The sequence below is a fragment of the Excalfactoria chinensis genome, chromosome 10 (genome assembly GCF_039878825.1).
Source record: "Excalfactoria chinensis isolate bCotChi1 chromosome 10, bCotChi1.hap2, whole genome shotgun sequence".
Lineage (NCBI taxonomy): Eukaryota > Metazoa > Chordata > Aves > Galliformes > Phasianidae > Excalfactoria > Excalfactoria chinensis.
The window spans coordinates 12,064,935-12,083,466 of NC_092834.1; the positions used below are offsets into that span (position 1 = coordinate 12,064,935).

The following is an 18,532-nucleotide window of genomic DNA, read 5'->3' on the forward strand; positions in this document are numbered from 1 at the left end:
GTCTTTTCCTGGCTATGAATTCATGTTCAGGTCCCTGAGATGGACCCTCCTCAGTCTTTGGTGGCTTTCATAAGGGCCACCTCCTGTCAGCCTGCCCCAGTATTAGCACCAGAAACCCACATTGTCACACTCAATGGTGGTCTGTTATTGCCATCCCTCAACGAATCTAGCTTAAAGCTCTGGCTTTAAACTGGCTCTGAGCCCTCTCCTAATGTGCACTGATCCTCTCTTTGTCTCCAACAGAATCAAGACAACTCTGAAATTTCATACCTAAGGTTAGTGAAGAAGAAGCCGCCTTCTTTCTTCTGCTGCCTGTGGTCACAAGCTTTGTATACACTGGGAATCTCCATTCAGCAGCTGCCCATCTATGATCCTCAGCTTCCCCTTCTTACAATCACTCCGTGCTCTGATCACTTGCCTCCACAAGGTCTCCACAAAAACCCTGGTTATTTTCTGCTGTTTATCTTCCCTGATGCTCCAAGTCTGCTCCCTTGTCCACTGGCTCCTGAGCTGGACAACACAGTGCTATGCCTGTAGCACAGCACCTGCAAGTAAGGCTAATGAGCCCTCAGCTCCTAGAAGAGGAACCAGACACTCGCTAGCAGCAGCATCCTTCCCCACAAGCCCTGTCGTATGCACCAGGGTGTTTCCCAGAGCTGGCACTGGGGACCAAGCCCTGCAGTACATCCCCACCACTGCTAGACAGCCCATGCTGCCTGGGAGCAGAATTTCAGAGCTCTTTTCTTTCCCCTGCTGCACTCACCAACTGATGTCTGCCAGCTGTATGCCTGTGATCAGCTAAGAAGGGTGCTCCCACAGGTCGAACTGAACTTGACAGACAGCTGGAGTTTCTGTGGGGCCTTGCCTCTCTGCTGTGTAGTGTTTCTGGGCTGACAATACAATGAAGGTTCACAGTTAACCACAATTGCCCTTTTAAGAAAACATTTTTTAAAGGCAGCATGTCTGGCAAACAGTATTTCTGCAGTTAAACGGCTACATACATATTCAGCAATGTATTATGGTGGAACTATTGCTTACAGTGTACTTAGCAGTAATAAAATGCAACAGGTTCTTACTATTTCAAGATTACCAACTTGCACTTCAAATAACTGAGTCACAACGTATCAGAATAAACTTTTATTTACTGCTTTCAGGATCCTTATTTTATACTTTAAAGTATGCAACAAATACTGCTACATTCAAATCTATACAGATTTACTGATATATCATTCATGTTTTACAAAACTGCATATAGATTTGGGAAATCTGTATAAATTACCTTTATTTACACGTTGTATTCTCAGCCCTAGCAACCTAGTCAAAGAATAAAACAAACTGGGATTTTAAATATCCCTTAAGACCCATTACAAGTTATATAATTTACATATCTTCATAGAGAGGTGTGCTACAATACCTTCTTGCATATTTCTGAAGACTGACTAAACAGAAACTTGCTAGCCAAAGCCAGATGCTGTCGTTTCCTCTGATCGTATTGGTAACAAAAAGTTCAAATTACAGCAAGCTGGGTATATCAATCAATCTTTTTGTCTTTTTATCATCAAGCTGACCAATCATTTTAACCAGCACTTGCACGAAAACAAACAAACAAAAGAAGTGTTAATATTAATGCAAAATAATACCCACATTTACAAAAGAAATCAAACTAGTATTTATATGACAGGTCGATCTACAATAAATTGCACATTGTTGGTTATGACTTTGGTTATACTGTATTAACAAATTTGGTTTCTAGACTAACAGTGGAGGAAAAAATATAAAAATGCAGCTATAGAAATTAGCATAACCTGTAAACATATTAAAGAACCAAATTCTGCCCCTGGTTACATGTGCAAAACTCCTGCAAGCTTCTGAGAAGTCTGCACACATCAGACCGCTGAACTTGGCCCAGAAAACCCTGTAAACATGTTCTTTATTGTTATGTAGTGCAATACTGCAAGAATGGATAATAAAGGCCTCTAACTACCAGTAACCAATACTCCGTGATACTCATACAAATTTTGCTTTAAGATTAACTTGTTGCAAAAAGGCTGAATTGAAAACATTATCCATTGTTGAACTACAAATTTATCAAAAAAAGTGAACACTCAATAAACCAACAACAGTATACAAATTCTGACCAAAAAAAAAGATATCGTTTCTCAGTACTATTCAGAATTCTGCTGCTTGCGTCTTATAAAAAGTCCCGATGTTGTTACACTGTCTTAACAAAAGCATGTTAGAAACTGAAATTATAAAATAAAAAAACCTGTAAGCAAGTCAACATTCTGCAAACTGATAGCTGGTAACGCCAACAAATGCTCTGCATCGTTTTACCTAATCTGCTGAATTATAAGGTGCTTTGGGCAGGTCTGTAGCAAATAGCCTGAAGCAGCACGGATGATATTGCATTACGTGAAGTACGTATTTTTAACTCACTAACAATTTCAGTCGTTTCTCTCAAAGCAGCAATTCAAATGTACATCCTCTGCAAAGATTTCTTCACAGTTTCACTTCAGTAGTTTACTGCAGGACAGTCTGTCAAATACTGTAAGAAGAAGCAACTGCTTAAAAACATTTTAGCTGTTGACTTACTTGGCACTGGCCCATCCAACGTGTATATTGTAGTAATTATCAAAGTATACAAAACTGTGGAAATGGCAAAATACGTTTTCAAAAGTTAGTGAATTTTTAATACTTATTTTACAAGTGATACTATGAAGATTGAATACTCGTGTGACTAAGTAAAATGGTAGTCCCTGGAAAATTCAAATCTGTAAACCCTTGAAATGAAGTTGCAGCACTGGACTGTTACAATTTATGTCTGTGGCTTAATCAACCCCATCAAAGCCCTGAGTATTTTCAATCGCTAGAAGAAGTTTATCCCATAAATCTTCAAATGAATCATACGGGGGCAAATCCAAGCGATTAAAGCTGAAAAACAGATGAAAATTCGTAAGTATTTCATCATTAACTCAAGGATGCAGTTTACTTAAACTAAATACTCACCAGGTATGAGCTCTTGGCAGTTTTTCAGGGGTGCCCCACTGTTCAACTGTAAACAACTGTGGTCCATTTGAACCTGTAGGGAAGAGTACTTCAGTTTTCACCTGATCACATGATTCTTTTCATTATCATTTCAAATTATGAAATACATTGTTCTTTTGTCATCAGATTCTGACTTTAGAAGGAGCCTTTTGCATGAATCAAATACAGAATCAAAAACATAATAATTGTCAATAATTTGAATTTGCTTAAAGCATTTCTTGGTACATCTTAATTTCAAAAGGCTTTTACACCTTAGAGTCAGAAGTCTCAGATCTAAACATGTATGCATAGCAACTGGCATCAAACACTTCATGTGGAAGACAGTTTTATGCTGCATGTTTTCTGTGTAAAAATTTAGACATACATATCACAATGTGCCAAGTTACAACGTCAGAAATTAGTCGATGTGTCCCTTTACCTAGGCAACAGCAGAGCAGGGTAACTGAAAACATTTGGAAATACAGCAGCCATGTGTGCAAGTCCAGAGACTCAGCGACCTCGTGTAATGAACACACACACCTGAGAGAACTGTTGGTCAGCAACTGCAGCTCCAGCTACGCCTGAGCCTTCAATAACTATTTTACAGTATGAGACATCTGAAAGGTTTTTAAATCTAATCAACTCGTCCCATGTGGATGGAAAAGGCCTTTTGTAACCATTTCCTTAAGCTGTAGAAAGCATTTGTCTGCATATCAAAAAGGCAGTATCACTATTTTGTCAGAGAACAGGAGATGACCTACAATGGTGGGTGTCCTCTCACTTCTACAAGGAGACCATCAATACAAAAAGGAAGCTCCCAAACTTAGAGAAGGCGACTAGAACGAATGCCAGGAAGAAGGATGAAGCAGAGAAGTAGCTCTACAATTGAGAATGCTTTCTGCCACGTGACACTAAGATAAAACACCCTCTTTTCACAGCCAGGTGTGAATAAGCCTGTATTTTAGCCACTCAACTACTGAACTAGAGGCTTACAAAGCAAGGCTAGGGGGAAGACAGGAAATAGAAGAAATCTCAGCTGTTTTGTGCATCTGCTCTCAAACGCTGGTAGATTCACACCGCATTCTTTTTTTAATAAACAGAAATTCCCGGCGTGGCCACAAGAGGGAGATGTGCCGCTAGGAAGCGAGCCCCAAGAACGAAAGCAACACAGGAGCCGGGCACGGCAAGCACCGACAGTCCTTCAAATACAAGCAGGTACGAATGTGACTGGGACCATTACTGGGATTTAGAGAGGACGGCATGCTGGCCACAGTGAAGAAGAAACGACTGTAAAAGAAAGAACCAAAGCACTGTGCTCACTGAATTTTTCATTAAATGGAAATGCCAAAATTGTAACTTGGCCAGAAGGCTGCCCAAGGATATAAATCCCTGAGCAGAAAGGGGTTAAGAGACTCAACAGATTCTTTCCTTCTTTCATTCCTTACAGGATTTTATTTATTTGTCTAAAAACACTTCCAGAGGCAACAGAATTCCTATCAAGTTCTAAGTGCTGCAGCTCCAAAGCAGTGCCCATGGATCAGGTGTGAGAGCAGACACCTGGCTCAGCAATGCTGCACACATCATTTTTCTCCTGGGTACTCACAACCCCTTCAGTGATGGAGTGGAAAAAAATAAAATAAAGCAAGTATTCACAATGAAAATGAAGAGAGGGGAAAACCAGGACAAGGAGTGGTTGGTATTTGTTGATAACCCTACTGTTTTACACAAATCACTGTCTTGTTTACAAAGAAGGAAATGTTAATTTAAATATACAAGTTAGACTATTCAGTCACTTGCATTTGCAATTCAGCCTTAATGAAGCAGTCTAGCAGAAAACTCAGTAGCTGATGGCAGCTGAAAACAGATTTCTCACAAGCATCCCTACTCTTCATGGGCCGTCCTATCTGCTTGCCCACGGACTTTCCACAGAGGGACATCTCATTTTAGCACTGCAGCCTGCCTCCCACTGCCATCTGCTTGCTTCAGTCTCCCTGCTGTGGGTTCGCTACTTCTCTCTTGGCTCATGTTTAACTCACATAATTTCAGTGGTCCACTTCAGAGTGGATATCCTTACAAACAATTCTATCTGTGTAGGTGTGGCTTGGGGGCAGATGAAAGCAGTTACAGAACTCATGAGAATCTGAAGTTAACTACTGATACAAGCATGTCTTTGTAACAGTATCTTATATAACAGAATCTACTTCAAGCTCACCAAGGTGTTAAATAGAGATCTTTGAAGCTCTTCAGAACTCATTTTAAAACAGAAATAGGAAAAAAAAAAAAAAAGTCAAAATAATTAAAATAGCCATATTGTGTTCTCAGTTAATTGTGAATACAATCTTATGTACTCACCATAAAGCTCAGCAAACCCATTCATAGGTACACGCGATGTGCCAGTAACAAACTGCAGTAATCTTATTCTCTTTTCAGAGTCCATCATTAAGACTGCCTGTGTATGAGAATAATTACAATTAAGGACTTAGCTGAAAGGTTTTTAATTAAGGTTTTAAGCTAGTAGACTTATGCAACAGACTTTCCACCCCTACTGCTTTTGAAGTTTCCTGATGTTATCAACTAGCAGCCAAATTCCACTGTTTTATTAGATGGAAGATTTTAACCTTTTCAGTTTAACTATGCCACAGAAAGCTACATAATAATATTTAACCCCAAACAGGTTTGTTTTTGTTGTTGTTTTTTAAAGGCAAGTTACCAGCAGTCTGTTACACTCCTGCCATGCATCTCATTCAGTTTGCTTATTGTCTTTCTCAGGATTTTCAACATATAAATATTTACCCAATTACTGATCAATCAACTACATGCTGACCTGGCATAGCTGACAGGGAGCATCTTTTGAACAGGTTTCCTTAAGTGAAAAAAATAAAAACCTGGTAATACCTTCCAAAACCACTGTATGACTTGATGATTGACATTGTAGCCATTTTTGTACTTCGTATGTAGTTTCCAGTCAGCTACATCCACATCTCCCAGTCCACACATCAGTAACTACATACATGAAAAAGACAAGCAAAGTTTAAGTCTGTAATATGAAGTTTCATTGTAATTTGTTTTCTTTTCTACAATATTACTTATATACTTACCTCCAGCTCATTTTCATCAAAAATTTTAATCAGATCCTGAGGTATTAGTTCAAAAAAACCCTAAAAACATAACAGAAGTTTTAAAAATCAAGACAATTTTATGCATTTTTGTTTACAAACAATGATACTTATAGAAAACAGAGCCTAAGTGATATATCAAATACAGCTCTTTGAGATTCAGCCATTCACTGGTTAATTCCTTTAATTCTGACTTATTCCATATTTCTTTAGCATGCTGAACCAAATTACCAACTCTGATCGTGTATGTAATATCACTTACACAAATAGGATAAACAAGCTAGTTTCATTTAATTCTTTTAGTCTGATTCCATTTTCATTTATGCAGAATTCATTCAACAATTTGCATTACAGCTACAGCTGTCAGCCAGGATTGAAAAATATGCAGATTTTCCAATATGAATTTACCACCTCAGTAAAAATTTACTAAAACAATTTGAGACAGAGAAAATTCAAAGCTGACATTACAAAGTGCCACTGCCTTTCTTATATATGTAACAATACTACCACAGGTATTTAGGATGTCACATTCTAAAAAGCCTGTCTTAAGATTGGATGCAACAAATTCTACGAATCTTTTATATTTAAAATTATACCTCTTTAAAGGCTGCCATTTGTTTCTGTACTCTGCTCACAAATCTCCACTGAATTACAAGACTGTGGGAAAAAAAGTGAATATTTAAATGAAAAACAATCTATACACAGTAGCAACTTTCTTTTGTTAATGCAGCCAACACAGGCTTGATTCTTAGAGCGGCTACCCAGGGAGATACCTTACACAGGGACCACTACTTACTGAATGTAGTCTCTCTTGTTCTTGTTGGTGACAACTATTTCTGATCCACCACTTTTCAGTTCATGTTGATGAGTCTAGATGAGGTACATAGAACAGGTCTTACATCAGATACGTACAACAATTCATGTGTTAATATTATGCAATTCAGCTAAATCTTCAAGAAAGTAGAATTTGAAAATTACGAGAAATAGTGCAAGTTTCAGGGGTAGTAGAATCAGTCTCTTTTTTTTAAATCAATTTTTTAAAGAGATTTTTAGCACGCCAACCTCAATTCTGTGTTATTTGGCTACAATAGATGACTTAAATTTGCATACAAGTTTTCAGTAGTACTGGCTTCACTAATTGCATGTTCAGTGAGCAAGTCTGATTTGCAGATATCAAAGAAAAACACTTATGGAACAATTTCAACAATGACCTCCTGTAAATATGTGAAATCTGCACATATATCAGTAATTTAATGATTCAGACCATCAGAACCTCAGTAGACAGATGTCAGATTTCCTATTTATTGCAGATGCACTATTTCACACTCTTAAGAGGAATCAATTTAGCTACACAAGACCTCAAAGGCTATTGAGCCTACTTGGATCTTCCTGGCATGTAATTGAAAAAAACCTTTGGTATTTCTATGTGATCTATCTCGGACAACTTTCTATACTAAACCAAACTGGTTTACTCCATAGTTGTCTTGAACAGCTTAAAGAAAAACAAAACAAAACCCTATTAATAACTCTGAGAGAAATTTATGATTACAACCTTTTCCCTACGAGCACATCTTTCCCAGCAAATCAGACAAAATCAGTTTCCTCCTGGTCAAGTAATGGGACCATCAATATTTTAGTCTTAGCTGCATTTACAGCAAGAGCCACATTTCAATGTGAGTGCTAAGAAAAAGCATAAGATATTGTTTCTAAGGCTGTGCTCATTTCCAAGTCTTTTATCACATCACATCCTGACTAACAAAGGATGGAATGAGCATGTGCCAGCTAAAGGAATTAAGCTGAATAAACACAGCAACATGACTGAATGATGGACTTTTTTCATTTGTTTTCTTAATACCATACAGATAAAATCAACTATTCTCATAGGTCAAATGCTTTATGCTTTGCCTACTGTACTTTACATATGCATACTAACCTGTCCAAAAAGTTCTTCATCAACTATAAATCTGAGGTCCAGCTCCGCTGGATCATTTTCAAGAATCCATCTCAGAGAATTATAATATTCACTATCCTAAAAGAGAGAATTACAAGTTTAATGAATGAATACAAGAGACTTACTTAAGTAGAGACAGGAAAAATCAGTGTTTCCTAAACAAATACAACTGAATAAAAAAAACTCCTGGTCTTTTGCAGACTGAGTGCAGCAGTGATTTCATTGTATTTGCCCATCAAAGCCAACAACTATACTTTGCTCTATACTGAAGTCAGAAGATTTATGTTTCAAAGACCCTTTAAAACAGATATATTGTAAAGCACATAGCAATACTTAATTACTTTCATTACTATTTTCATGTGGACATGAGAAACTGGAACAGAACACTCCCTTTCCAGATAGTGACATCTGGTCTCTTTCTACAGGAGAAGCTCCTCTTTACAGCATCACAGCTGTCCAGGACAACGATGACTAACCTTTCAGTGCTTTGTGGCACATTTAGTTTTAAAAGAACTGTGCCAGTCTAATTACTCTGGTGCAAAACCATCACACTGGAATGAATGGTCTGCCAACATCAGGTTTACAAAGTGAAGTAGTACCTAGCTGGTACCCTCAAGGCCTCATATCTGAACTCCCATCCTCAGTTCTAAAGATCTGATGGACACATTCCTGCTACAGTAAAGCTTGTTAAATCAAAATGACCGCATATAAACAGGATGCATAAGCTAGTAATTCACAAAACGGCTGCTTGAATTTAAGTGCATGGACAATGCTGTCAGTTTGATTGATCATATAATATAATATAATAATTAGTATCTCAAGATCAAGAGTCAGTGAGAAATATATTTAGTTTGCTATTAAATTGCTTTCCTTAAGAGCACAGTTACTGAAAGCACTGGGTACAAAGAATGGAATAAATAAATCCTCCTTTTTCACTTAACCAAACTGCTGCCGTGCAGGTTAGATACAGGATGGTATTTCTATGAGCATGTAGTGGGCATACACAAAAAGGAAGGTTTCTCTTCACAACAGAAACTATCATTAAACTTTTCTATAAGTACCCAACAATCATAAGCATGAAATACTGTCAGCATAAACCAAAATGAAAATTAATTCTTGAAAGTAGGCAAAGTTGTTTGCTCATTAGTAGCATGACACACAGATCTTAGAAGGTTACAACCTGCAATTTCAGAATAGCAAATACAAAATAAAATAGTCACATTTTCAGCTAAAAATGGCTCTGTTACAGCTCAACAAATTCCACAATCTCAAATAATCTGTACTGGGTACATAGGCTCTGCAACTGTACAAAACTACTAAGACTTCTGAAACTGAAGACTCAGCATTGTCAGGACTAGAAACTGCACGTATCAACACTGCAATAGGACAACACAGCATGTTCTGAAGTCATGTGTTTTAGACTCAGCCTCTCATTTCTGTTTTCATTTTCCCTTTATCATCAGACAAGACTCCAGAAATTTAGGACATGAAAATTAGGACATACAGTATTTAAAAAAAGACAAGACAAAAACCATCCTGTTACTCAGAAACTATAGTAGCTGTATAGTAACTATATTCAGTATTCTCATGAGACAGCGAAAACAGTAATAAATTAGAGGCTGAACAAAAGTCACTCAGCCCAAAACCACCGTTCATAATAGCCATTATCAGGGGAACTAACCAAATTTAACAAGAGATTATGGTTTTTTTCTCTAGAAATACGATACTTTATCACTAACTGCAATTTTCAGCCTCTGGGAGTACAGGTAATATGCTACTTTTCAACCATCAAAATACACAAACAACCTTAAGAAACAGGTCGATATGTTGATTCCAAAGCTGCTAATGCTTATATTTATTTATTTAGAAGCAACTTTCTGTCTAAAATACTTCTAGAAACATCATCAAGTTTAGTCAAGTTTTTAGTCAACTAATTTAGACCGGAGTCTGTCTGTTTTTTCAATGAAAGTTTTAATTCCTGTACAACATGTAAGTCTCATAAAACATGTTTCCTAAAAATTTCTTGAATTAAGCATTTTTAATCTTCACAGTGTCATTAATTACACGTATGAAAAACATAACATGAAATCCTAATATACACAATAAAGCAAATTACGTACCACAGACTCCATATCATGAAGTGTTATTGGCTTTTGGAGCATCATCTTGTAGAAAGGACGAATGAAAAATGCTTTAAAGGAAAACAAATACATTGAACAGTAGGTAACTTAACATTCAAAATATGCACAATATTAATCCAAGTACTGTATTAAGTAAATACCAACCATCCAAAAGTTTGCCATGGTAAACAGCCATTCCAGCTACTCGACCTATAAACTTGAAATAAGAGAGATGATCTTCATTGCACAGTCCAGAGTTTGGGTTGATCTGCAGAGTGTAGTTATCTCTGAAGGGGAGGCGAGCAGAAGGAAAGAAACAGAAGCACAATTTGTTTTTAATTGGAACAGTTCCACATGCAGAGATCTGAAAGACATCACTGATTAAATCAGGCAACACTTGTCATGAAGTTAAAAAAAAAAAAAGCTGTATTTGGATCAGTGAATTACTAATCTAAAATTAAATAATACTCAACAGAAGATTCTATTAGCTTAGCAGAAATAACGCCATGAATTATCTTCGTAAGCTACAGATGCACCACACAGAAATGGTTAGCTCCTATTAAAGTAGTTGGAATTATTTTCTCAGCATTATCTCTTAAACACTGCCTCTTTGTTCTGAAGGTAGTAGATGGCTGCAGATGTACGTTTGTGCAAGCAACGACGAAAAGGCCTACTGCTGAAAAAAACCAAAAAGGTAGGCTTTCTTTACTCTATAATCTTCTGCAAAACCAGTATACACAGGATATTTCAGTTACTATCAATTAAACCCTTCAATTTAGTTTAGAAGGGAGGAGAAAGAAGGAAGGAGGAAAAAAAGAAACAAGAAATTAAACTAATTCCATTTTTAAAGTACATATGCAATGAATCTGCCTTCCCTAGTACTCAAATCTTCTCGAACTATAATACTTACGTAGCTGAATATTCGAACAATCCATAGTAAGGATTAAACATCTCCTTAGAAAGAAGGAAGAACCATTCCCTGGCCACTCCTCCATAGTCCAAACCTTTTTCACCATCAAATTCGATCCAAAGTCTTGCTTTAAGGAAATCTGCTCTCTTCACAGCTATAATTCTTCTGTAAGAATCTTCAAGGATTGCTGTGCGATGAATTTTCATTTCAAATCTGTTTGGAATATCACTCTAAAAATGACAAGGAAGAGGAAAACAGATTAATGGAACAAATATCAGCGTCTGTAAACAGACAAAAGTGTGGCATGCAAATCCTTGTCTTAAATAATATGGAAAAACACTGGCTGACAAGAGGTTCTATTTACACAAAATTCCATCAGCATGGAAAGCTTCAGATATTAAGTTCTATTGATGCAGAATCCCAAGAAAATCATGTTAAAATAAATTCTTATTAATAAAAGCAATAGCGTATGCTCAGTTCTACATACACTGAGGTATGGAAGCTTTTACTTCATCATATTCTAAGCTTGACTGGAAAAAAGAAACAAAAAAAACACCATCATAAAACCTCAGAGTTTACAAATAAAGTTACTGTATTATATTTTTCCCTGATTTATTTCACTTCCAATATATAATTCAGTACTTTAACTGTAAGGGGTGGTACAGATGATAAACAATCATTCCTAAAATATTTCAATAAAAATCAACCAACTTAAAATTTGAAAACAAATCACAAGGTTCCTCCTATCATATATCAAAGTATTTAAATTAAAAAGTATTCAAGGAGATCATACTTGCTGCTGAGCTTTCAGAGATACAACATTGCTTACATACTAAAATCACTATAAGAGAACGAAGTATTTTCTTGATTTCACTTTTTTTTTTCAGCCAGTTCACTTAAGCAACTACTGCAGGCAAAATTGAGAAATTCAGTGTAAATGGGAACAGGAAATTTCAACCCATTTTGCGTAATGATTAGATTACGATGGTGCAACGAAACTCAATACAGCTCAGATTTTATAGAACCAGTCATATACTACATAGAACTAATGAATTTTTGAATGCAGAAATGCCCAACTGAAGGACAAATAAAAGGACCTGTCTTTAAATGTAATGCCTGTATATAGGCATACATATCCATCCAACAACAGCTCGATCCAAGCTGCAAACAATAAATAATTACTTGGGGTGGAGTGCATTATCTGTCATTTCCCAAGCTGTAAAGTAATGTACAGCAGTAGATATCAAATTTACATAACATCTGAAATACACCGGTCTATTTCATCATTCCAGAAAGCTAAGAAGCATTTTTAAATAAAACACACTATTTTTAGTTGCAAATCACTTTCACAGAGAAGATGTTCAAGCAATTATAGAATCAATTACTAAAACCAAATTTAGATGATTAAAAAAAGGTCTGTAATAATTCAATCTCAATTTAAATCAATCCATTACCCTAATAATCATTGGCATAGATGTCAACATTTAAAAAGTAATGGTGAAGTATGCTTTAAAATCTGTGTATTTCTTAAATTGCTCTGGTTATACAGGATACAAGAGCAGTCTATCACTTCCCAGCTTAAGATAAAAACGTTAGAACAAACAGCAAGCTTCTTGACTATGAAAATAAGATGCATACGTAATTATGCAAGATGTACACATCAGTTCAAAGTGCACAGGTTTTAGAAAGGCTAGAGATTAATTTGCTAGGCAAAAGGTGAAATACAGGTGTCATCTAAAAGTCAACCATTATATAAAACATCCCCAAAGACACTAAATTTGATGGCAGATGCTCACAGATGTTTTCTTATTTGGATATCCAGATGCTAAGTGTTATAAATACAACGGTCACTGCCAGTTCAAACAACAATTTGCAAATGAGATTTATAAGCTTAACATTTTAAGGCTGCAATAATTTGTTGCAGTCATCTAGCCCGATCAGATTTCTATCTGAACAGCTTAAAATCTTTTTTGAGAACTCCTCTTCCCATATTATGATTTCTAAAAGCTATTACATGTTATGCCAATGATTTGCAATCTTTTCTGTTTACAGCCTACCTCCAGATGGAGTTTTTAAACTTTTACAATTTCTGCTTTCCAATTAGACTGCTTCCAGTTTCACAGCTCACAGTCACAAACCTTACTGTTAGATTAAATGGCAATCGTAATCAAGTTAACCAAGCTGCTGCTTCTCAAATGTAATCAGACAGTCCCACATTCTCTATGCAGCTCAGAGAAAAATAAGTTCTCTTCCCTGTAACCTACACTTCCTGTGTTTAGCAGCATGCATTTCTTAACCTTGTGCTGTGTTGCTGCTGATCACTAACCTGTTTCTTCAGTTTCTTTCTGAAGAACTCATACTTCCGCTTATAGTCCCTGGAGTAAGGCACAGCCTTTGGAAAAACAAACAAAACCCAGAATCAACAACTGAAAAGGCACTCTAGGTATCCTAACAATTAACGTAAGAAACTAGTCTGTATTTGTGAAACATATACATTGAAGTTCTGAGAAAACAAGAATATATATATATTTTTTTAACTAAGTATCAACAATATTTTCAATTTCTGAATATACGGACAGCAGAAAAAAACCCAAAAAGCACAGCTTTGTTCAAACATTTGTCCTGAGCAGTTCCATGGAATTTATCCCACACTTTACTATTAACTGATGTAAGTGACTAAAAACACCGACCGGCCAAGATCAAAGTGATCAAAATGTCTCTGATGACCTACATAGCGTTTAGTCTTTCCATGCTCTATCATGAGAAACCTGGCTACAAACACCTCTATTTTCCATGGACAGAGAAGGTTGTTTACATATGTGGGCTATTAATAAACACAGATATCAGTTGAACACTAAAACCCATTCTATAATTATAATGCGCACCATCTTTGCAATTAATCCTGGTAATTTTGCACTTCAGATAAAGTATCAAGGCCAGACCATTATTTTTCACTTAGAAATGAATTTCATTCCCTTTACAGAAATTTTCTTTCTGAACTGATTTTAATTTCTGGTATTTAAAGACCACTTCCAGAGAAAATCTACTAAGTCTTTCAAGAAATAAGTATGCCTCGTTCAAATATCCTCAAAAGTTTCATCATGTAGACCCAATAAATGATGAGAGCTTTTTTGGATTCTGTCAATCACACTCCTGAACAATATATAAAGCTGTAAGGAAAAGCTTACTGGTCCGGTTATTGCCACGTTCTGCAGTCGAGGATCTTCCCACTGTGTTTTCTTGGTATCTGCAAGGTATTTCATGATTATTTCCCTTAGCTTAGACAACAGTAACGAAATGATGAGTGGTGAGAGAATATTACATTGTACATACTGTGGTTTATGAAGAATATTCTTCCGTCTGTGTGCGTTCTCTCTTCCCACCCTGGCTGTAAGAAGGAGGTAAGTAACGAAAACTTACAATCACACAGTTTGCATAAACACGAGGTGATCAGCAGTTGTAGGGATTGCTGCCTGCTCCCCACACCTACTCTTAACTCTGGAATTCAAAATTTAGTTTGCTGTCGTTGCTATTTGAAAAAATTTTTGTTGTTTTTTTTTTTTTTTTTAAAGCAACAGACTGCATTTTTTCTTTCTCATGTACAAATTTAGATCGTGGCAGTTTAAATTAAACTGTTATCCCTGAAAAACAAGTACAAATTATATACTTACTGGTAACGGTCCTAGATCTACTGGATCTAGGGAAGTCTTTCTCCTCAGATGAGCAGGAATTTTCAGTCTTGGATCTTCCTTTGAAAACAAAACAATCAGCATGTTAGAATTGTTTTGAGGGTTTGTTTTGTTTTGCTTTGCTTTAATTTTGTTTTCCTCTTTGTTAGTGACCATGTAAAAAGCATGCCTAGTACCAACAAGACAATTGTTGCATATTCTACATCTAGGCAGTTCCTTGAAGATCATCAGTCTTTCAGTACTTCACAATCATCATCTTTTAATCAGCTTTAAATCCCCTTCCTTTTCTATGCATGTGTGTATATATGTACATACATGTGTACAGATGTAAGTATACATATTTTTTGTATCATTTTCACATATTCTCTAGATTTCCCTTTCATCTAGCAGTCTTTAAACACTTAAGTCCATCTACTAGGAAAGGCTGGTGATAATCAGTGTCACTCAGCACAACCAGCGCTGAACACTCTCATCCATTCTGTAGCTACACCTGGCCTGCTCCAGGAATTCACAGCAATTTGCATTGTGCATTGCAGGATGTAAAAGACTCAAGGTAATGGATTTCTTGTTGGAAGACAGGAATAACAAAACTGACCTCTGTTAACACTGCATACAAACTATCACAGTTGTAACAGCAATGTTATTTCAGAGATGCTCTACACTTGCAAAACTGATTCCCATACACAGTATTTTCCTCCTAAGTTGAACTTTCAAGTTATAAAATCATGTTATAAAATCCATGAGATTCTACTCAGGAATGATATTTTAAATTACTCAGGTTTTTTTTGTTGTTGTTTTTTTAAATCAGATAAATTCCTTAGCAGACATGACACAGCTATCTTGCTTGAATAAGAAATGTGTCACAATACATTCCCTACTGACAATAAATCACATTCACATTTGTAGTCATTCTTTCCTTCTTGCGTGTGCAGTGGGAGAGTTGATAGGTTTTTCCTTGTTTGTTTGTTTTGTTTTTAAATAAAGATGCTAGTAAAGAAATCTTGACACTGAAGAAATCTATGCAAGTTTGCTGAAAGCAGGAAAGCTTTCACTTGAGACAAACTAGAACTTCAGTCCATGAAAGCAGTAATCATTACCCATGTTGTAGTTTTGGTATTGTGGTCAATAAAGAATGGTCTCCCATTAGGTGCATGTCGAACTTCCCAGCCTTTAGGGAGAAATCCTTGCTCCATTTCAGGCTGCTGATTAGAAGACTGTTGTGACGAATCACCTGATGTTGTTTGTGGCTGTCTTGCTATAGAAGTATTTTGTGCAGTTGGCAACTGACCTGCTTCCATAGCAATCTACAGACCAAGAAAAAAAAAAGAACACTAATAAAAATTATCTGCAGAACAACGTATTTTATCTTAATATTAAGGTACTAATATTTCTTGATTCATGAAAGCAGTTTCATAAAGCAATTGCCAAACAGTAGACATGTTTGTTTATCAACAACATAACTAACAATCGCAGATTAGGCTACCAAAGTTGAAAGATGTTTTTCAGGCTTCCCCAACAGCTATCACATTCCAGAAGGCTTTCCTGATACGTTAATCGTAGAGTGCCTTACCATAAATACTACTGTTACTAACTCCAGCTGCACTCCCTCAGATTTTTGTGATTTGTTATCAGGTTATGCCTCTCATATGTTTTCGTTCAAAGAGATCTCTTAACTTAACTCCTATTATGTGAGGTGCTTAAAGGGTTATATGAATGAAAACAATAATCAGAATGCAGAAAGTACCTGTACAACTGGTTTTATCCAAGTAGTAGTTCTGGAATTGTGATCTATGTAATATGACCTCCCTTTTTCATCTTGTCTTTCTTCCCAGCCTGGCGGTAATCCAGATGAAGTAGGCAGTAACTAAATATTAATGACAACAGAAGAAAAAGCAGTTAGGAAAACTATGAAACTGACTATGAAAAGGCTTTCCTCTGCCAAATTAAAAAACATAATAATTAACAAGAGCTGTGATTCTCCATGGACTGAAAAATTAGAAAAGTAATATTTAAATCCTTACTGAAGCATCAAGTGACAGAATTATTTTATTTATTTACTTTTAATTCAAGTCTCTCATCCAAAAGGATTAAAAGGACTAAGTTAGATGTCTACTTTAGACATGGCTGATCTAGCCTCGTATTTCTGGATAGGAACTCATAATTTCGCAGCATCACCTTGAAAATGTAACATAAGGACAGCAGTATAGCCCTTATTAAAAAGTAAATGATTTCAAAAACAGTATTTCATGGGAGAATCATTTCCCTCTGCAAGCTCTATCCATGTATTAAGTGATGTTAACCCAAAAACGTAAAGTTTCCATCTTCCAACTTCATAACTGAACTCCAGTCCTGCTAGACTCTCATAATTGCAACTTTATCAGGAGAGCTGCCAGGAGCCCATTATACATAGCTAAATTAAGATGTTCTACATCCTCCAACTTCTGTGCTACACAAGCCTCCGATCACAGTATAAATGCTTCGAACAAATGTTTTTGGATGATGACATACCACTGGATGTGCAGGCTGCTCTTCAACTCTGTATGTTTGCAGACTACCTCTTCTGCTGGAATGGCTCTTGAAGTAGTGGAGAAGAAATGACATATCAGCTATTTTTGCAGTTTTAAGGACAACAGCAAACTGTAGACTATGATAATCACAATTTAAACTGTTACAGTTTTCACCTTGAAAACATCATTTGTTTTGAAATGACCACTTAAAAAAAATTTGTAAACTGATGTTTCAGCACTGCTAGTAACATTGTTCACAGCATCTTCTGTAGCTTCAAAGAAAATTAATATAGAGACTTGAAAAAGCTCTGAAAACCCTAACAATAGATATTTTGGCATTAAAAACATCAGTTATTTGCAACCAGTTACATTACAATTGAATTTACAATGTATACAACATTATCTTCTCAGCCAACTACAGCCTATGACACATCAGAGCCAACACAAGTTTTCAGAGGGCAGTTTAAATAGGGCATGAAAGACTGAGATAACAGCTCTCAAAAGGGGTGGTTCAATTACTACAGTTTGCATAAACACACACACGTATGTTTACCTAGAGCTACTTTTTATATCTCATCTGCTACAATTGTATTGCATTTCATCCTCCTCCAGAAGTTTCAGGACTACTTGAAGTATTGTTCTCCATATACCCATGCACCCTCTTAGAATATTTCAGAGAAAACAACTGATTTTGTGGGGCTTTTTTATTGTTTGTTTTATTGTTTGTTTGGGTTTGTTTGAGTGGTGGAGGTGAAGGGATGCAAGGCTGTTCTAGCTGGCTATTACAAATAACCGTCTGTTTTCTCCTTGGCTACCCACCAAGCAAACAGAACTAATGGCTTTCTTGGTATCCATAGGATGCTGAATATGCAAGTGTTGTGGCTCTCATTTCACTATTTCCAGAAACATTTAAGACGTCTTTGTAAAATCTTACAAAAACACAAACAATTTACCTTTAAGTCACACTCGGAGTGGCAACCTCATTTAAATACTGAGATCTTATGCATCATATGGTCTGGGTCACCTCTGCGGGCTTTCCTCAATGGATAGCGGATTTCTCAAGTCATACACATATCAGTTTACAAGGCCATTTATGAAGGTCAGGTTTCACAAGACAGCTAAGCTTATTTAATTGCTTGCTGCCACCAAAAAGACTCACTCATTGCTGTGTACTCGTGCTGTTTTCCCCTTGCTGGTATAGCATTTTTCAGACAA

The 18,532-nt window shown here is 36.3% G+C and overlaps 1 protein-coding gene across 5 annotated transcripts in view; it reads right to left on the reverse strand.

Moving 5' to 3' along the window:
- Positions 1–1,123: 1,123 nt before the first annotated feature.
- The window catches only part of NEDD4 (NEDD4 E3 ubiquitin protein ligase), a 49,931-nt gene continuing 32,522 nt past the window's right edge, over positions 1,124–18,532 (reverse strand). For all 5 annotated transcript variants that reach the window (XM_072345609.1, XM_072345608.1, XM_072345606.1 and 2 more), the window contains 18 exons: positions 17,319–17,384; positions 16,555–16,674; positions 15,908–16,114; positions 14,793–14,870; positions 14,455–14,509; positions 14,310–14,368; positions 13,448–13,513; positions 11,122–11,351; positions 10,377–10,498; positions 10,212–10,282; positions 8,074–8,169; positions 6,937–7,010; positions 6,737–6,797; positions 6,123–6,182; positions 5,920–6,027; positions 5,377–5,473; positions 3,007–3,079; positions 1,124–2,931 (listed from right to left, as the gene is read on the reverse strand). In XM_072345609.1, coding sequence (XP_072201710.1) covers positions 2,829–2,931; positions 3,007–3,079; positions 5,377–5,473; positions 5,920–6,027; positions 6,123–6,182; positions 6,737–6,797; positions 6,937–7,010; positions 8,074–8,169; positions 10,212–10,282; positions 10,377–10,498; positions 11,122–11,351; positions 13,448–13,513; positions 14,310–14,368; positions 14,455–14,509; positions 14,793–14,870; positions 15,908–16,114; positions 16,555–16,674; positions 17,319–17,384 — 1,746 coding nt within the window. In that variant the 3' untranslated portion in view covers positions 1,124–2,828. The remainder of the gene's footprint in view (positions 2,932–3,006; positions 3,080–5,376; positions 5,474–5,919; positions 6,028–6,122; positions 6,183–6,736; positions 6,798–6,936; positions 7,011–8,073; positions 8,170–10,211; positions 10,283–10,376; positions 10,499–11,121; positions 11,352–13,447; positions 13,514–14,309; positions 14,369–14,454; positions 14,510–14,792; positions 14,871–15,907; positions 16,115–16,554; positions 16,675–17,318; positions 17,385–18,532) is intronic.